Genomic DNA, 3,060 nt, shown 5'->3' with positions numbered 1-3,060 from the left:
ACCCCCAGTCAATCTGCCATTCAAGAGGAATATTACATAGTGTTTATCTTACTCAAAACACCACCACTCACCACCCAACCAGGAATAACCAGAAAGCTCCTAGAAAGTTTACAAGGACTTGTGTTACAGAGAATTCTATCTCACACTACCTTACTTTCTCTATCTACAGATATCCCCCTCTTGCTCACACTTCACGTATATAGCCCTCTATCCTATTTACGGATAAAGGAATGTAGAGATTTACAAGAAAATACATCTAATATTCAGTTACAACAACTACCAGAAAATTAGTTAGAACCAAAGGCTCCTAACTGATTTTCTAACTCATTAACTAATCCAACTAATGAGTTTAATAACCGAATCAAGAATCAATATTTTCTCTACAGGCAATAATGTCTGCTATATTACCTAGGATAATCCTGCAATCAACGTTTTGGCTGTGGAAGGGGAAAAAGAAAAACAAGAACTCTAGGCGAACATATATAAGAATCCTGGTGAGGGTTCTTTTCCTAAAGGTTTGACTTTCACAGTTTTAGACAGGAAGAGAAAAGAAACTAAAATAATGTCTCGTCTAGTGTAGTGTCGATCGAGCTCACTGCGTAAGTAATATGTCTTAGCGATCAGAATAACGTGTGCTAACATTATATTGATGTTAAGTCAGTGAGTTTAAATTACATGAACGGTAAGTTGGAAGTTTGAATCTGAACATCATTTTTTAGTATATTTGGTTTGGTTTTTCTAACAGTTGGACCATTTCCATGAGTAAGATTTCAGAAAATTCTTTTATGTACACCTTTGATCCCATCTAAATCAACTATTTTTGCATTTCTCCACTCGCTTACTTGTTCCTTATCCCTTTGGCAACTCATGCTCCAAACATAACTTATCCCTTAAAGCTCTTATCAAGATTACACAAGAATCATGATTTACACGTGGAAATGCTGTTTTTAAAATAAGATCATGTATAAAAAATACCGTCGTCCTCTTTTCTTATCTGAAAACTGCCTTTTCAAAGTGTACTCATGAAGAGAATTACTCTGCTTTAATATAGCTGTTAAGTACTTTTTTTTTTTTAACAGCTATCAAAAGGAATCAACATTGGATTAACAAAAATAAAGATTACAAATAAGCAATGTAAGCTGAATTTCACTACACAAGAGGCCATTACAAAACTGAATCCCTCTTCCAAGCTCCATTTTCGTGGCAGGGTCCATTCCAAGTTTTGTAACCTTGCTAGCAGTATCACGATCAAACAGTTGACGAGAAATTTGGACACAAGGTCTCAATTTGTCAATCCAACAAACTGGATAAGAAAAAAGTCAAAAATTTGTTATCTTACACAATTCTGTTGAGTAGTGTGTAGCAAGCATTCCTCGCAACTCCAGGCCAATCAAGAAATCTTTTTAGGCAGTTTGAAATCAGAGCACTTTCTCTGTTCCATTAACAATGATGAAGAAATCCCAAGCATAGAGGTGCCTAGATGAAATTCCAAAACATAATCTTCCAATTGATAACCCCCAATAACAAATGGAGCCCTTTGATTCAATCCTCCATCCAAGAAACCTAAACACATAACTTCATCACTAACTTGCACCATTGAATTCCTCCCATAGATCCTCCACTTCACCATCTCACTTTGCAAAACAAGATCAATAATTGGCACATTTGGCCCCATTCTTGAATTTTCAACCCCTTTTGAACGAAAACATACCCCAAATGGTGCCACAGGAGCCACACTTGATATGTTCAAGGAAGTGGCAGCCTTAATATAAGCATCAACAAATGTGCCATAAATTTTGCTCTGCATAGTGGTGTAAGGTACAGTTGTGCTTATTTTTGCCCCTCCAATATTTTCTTGATTCATAGACAATTTCTTACCAGAAATCTTGATGGACTTAACATTAATCTTGTACTCTTCTCCTGCCCCACTTGGCTTGGAAATCAAGGGTGTATAAACCATTGATCTTGAAATCTCCCCACCCAAAAGTGACACATCAGAACTCTCAGCCAATGAAATTAAACCATCTGATGAGGATAAACACAGAGAAAATCTCCTCTGAAAAAATCCAAATGTACCAGCAATTTGTGTTGGCAGTGAAATTCTTGTGTTTCCTAACCCTAAAATCCCTTTTGCACCATTGGCGATGCCTTCTAGTGACAATTTTGGTACACATGAAAACAAGAAGTTATCAATGGAGGCCATAAAACCTGAATTCACCCCATCTTCAAACTCCATAGAAATTCTATCTTGAGCCAAATTTCCTGATGTAACCATTCTTGAAATGGGGTTTTCTGATTGAAGAGTACAACTCTTGGTGCCAAAAGACATGGTACAAGCACTGGATTTTGCCATTGAACACTCAATTGAGCAACTTTTTATGGGATTTTGAGATTTAGACAGAGGATTATAAGCACAATCAACCCACAAATATGGACCATTAACATCAACCACAAGCTTAACTGGGGCAAGTTTTTCACCCAGTAAAACTTGAGTCACATACTGAAGAGTTAAAGGATCTTTTGACACTGGAATAATAGCAGCTTTGGGTAATACGGGTTCTTGAGAAACAGAAAAATTAAAGAGGAAAATGAGTGAAAAAACAAGAAAGAAATGTACAGAGCAAGCCATGAAAGAAAAAGCGAGGAAGACAGGTAGATCTGAATGCAATTTTCTTGTGTTTGTCGCGGAGGGTCGCCGCGAGGTAGCTAATTTTTATAGTACAAATTCTTCGACTAACGAGGTCTTTTTTTAACAAAAATAATTGAACCTCTATATGGATAAGATCTTAGGTTTTCTTCATCTTTGCTGACTAGATTTTTAAGCTTTTGTATTTGAATAAGTACATTAATTTTTCAGAAATTAAAACATATTATTATCATATTTTGATTGATAATTGTGCTGAGAAAATGGAGTTGGTGTGCTGACTTCATACTTGATAAGTACGAATAAAAGTATAGTCGAATAAAAATAAAAGAAGTTTTTTGGATTAGACTACGATATAAACATATTAAAGAAGGAAAATGTAATATTACCTACTATTAATGATATAATTAAGAAAA

At 35.5% G+C, this 3,060-nt stretch overlaps 1 protein-coding gene across 1 annotated transcript; it reads right to left on the bottom strand.

Moving 5' to 3' along the window:
* Positions 1–963: 963 nt before the first annotated feature.
* LOC111382978 (basic 7S globulin 2-like) lies at positions 964–2,692 on the bottom strand. The gene has a single exon (XM_023007023.1). It carries the CDS (start codon positions 2,627–2,629, stop codon positions 1,391–1,393), a length of 1,239 nt encoding a protein of 412 aa, XP_022862791.1. The 5' UTR covers positions 2,630–2,692; the 3' UTR covers positions 964–1,390.
* Positions 2,693–3,060: the final 368 nt, after the last annotated feature.

Source organism: Olea europaea, unplaced genomic scaffold (genome assembly GCF_002742605.1).
Source record: "Olea europaea var. sylvestris unplaced genomic scaffold, O_europaea_v1 scaffold2597, whole genome shotgun sequence".
NCBI lineage: Eukaryota > Viridiplantae > Streptophyta > Magnoliopsida > Lamiales > Oleaceae > Olea > Olea europaea.
Note: the sequence above shows the minus strand (reverse complement) of the source record. Positions and strands in the feature narration are given on the sequence as shown.

Bases quoted from the DNA above. Each gene is read 5' to 3' on its own strand.
- LOC111382978 (XM_023007023.1), bottom strand. From the start codon at position 2,629: ATGGCTTGCTCTGTACATTTCTTTCTTGTTTTTTCACTCATTTTCCTC.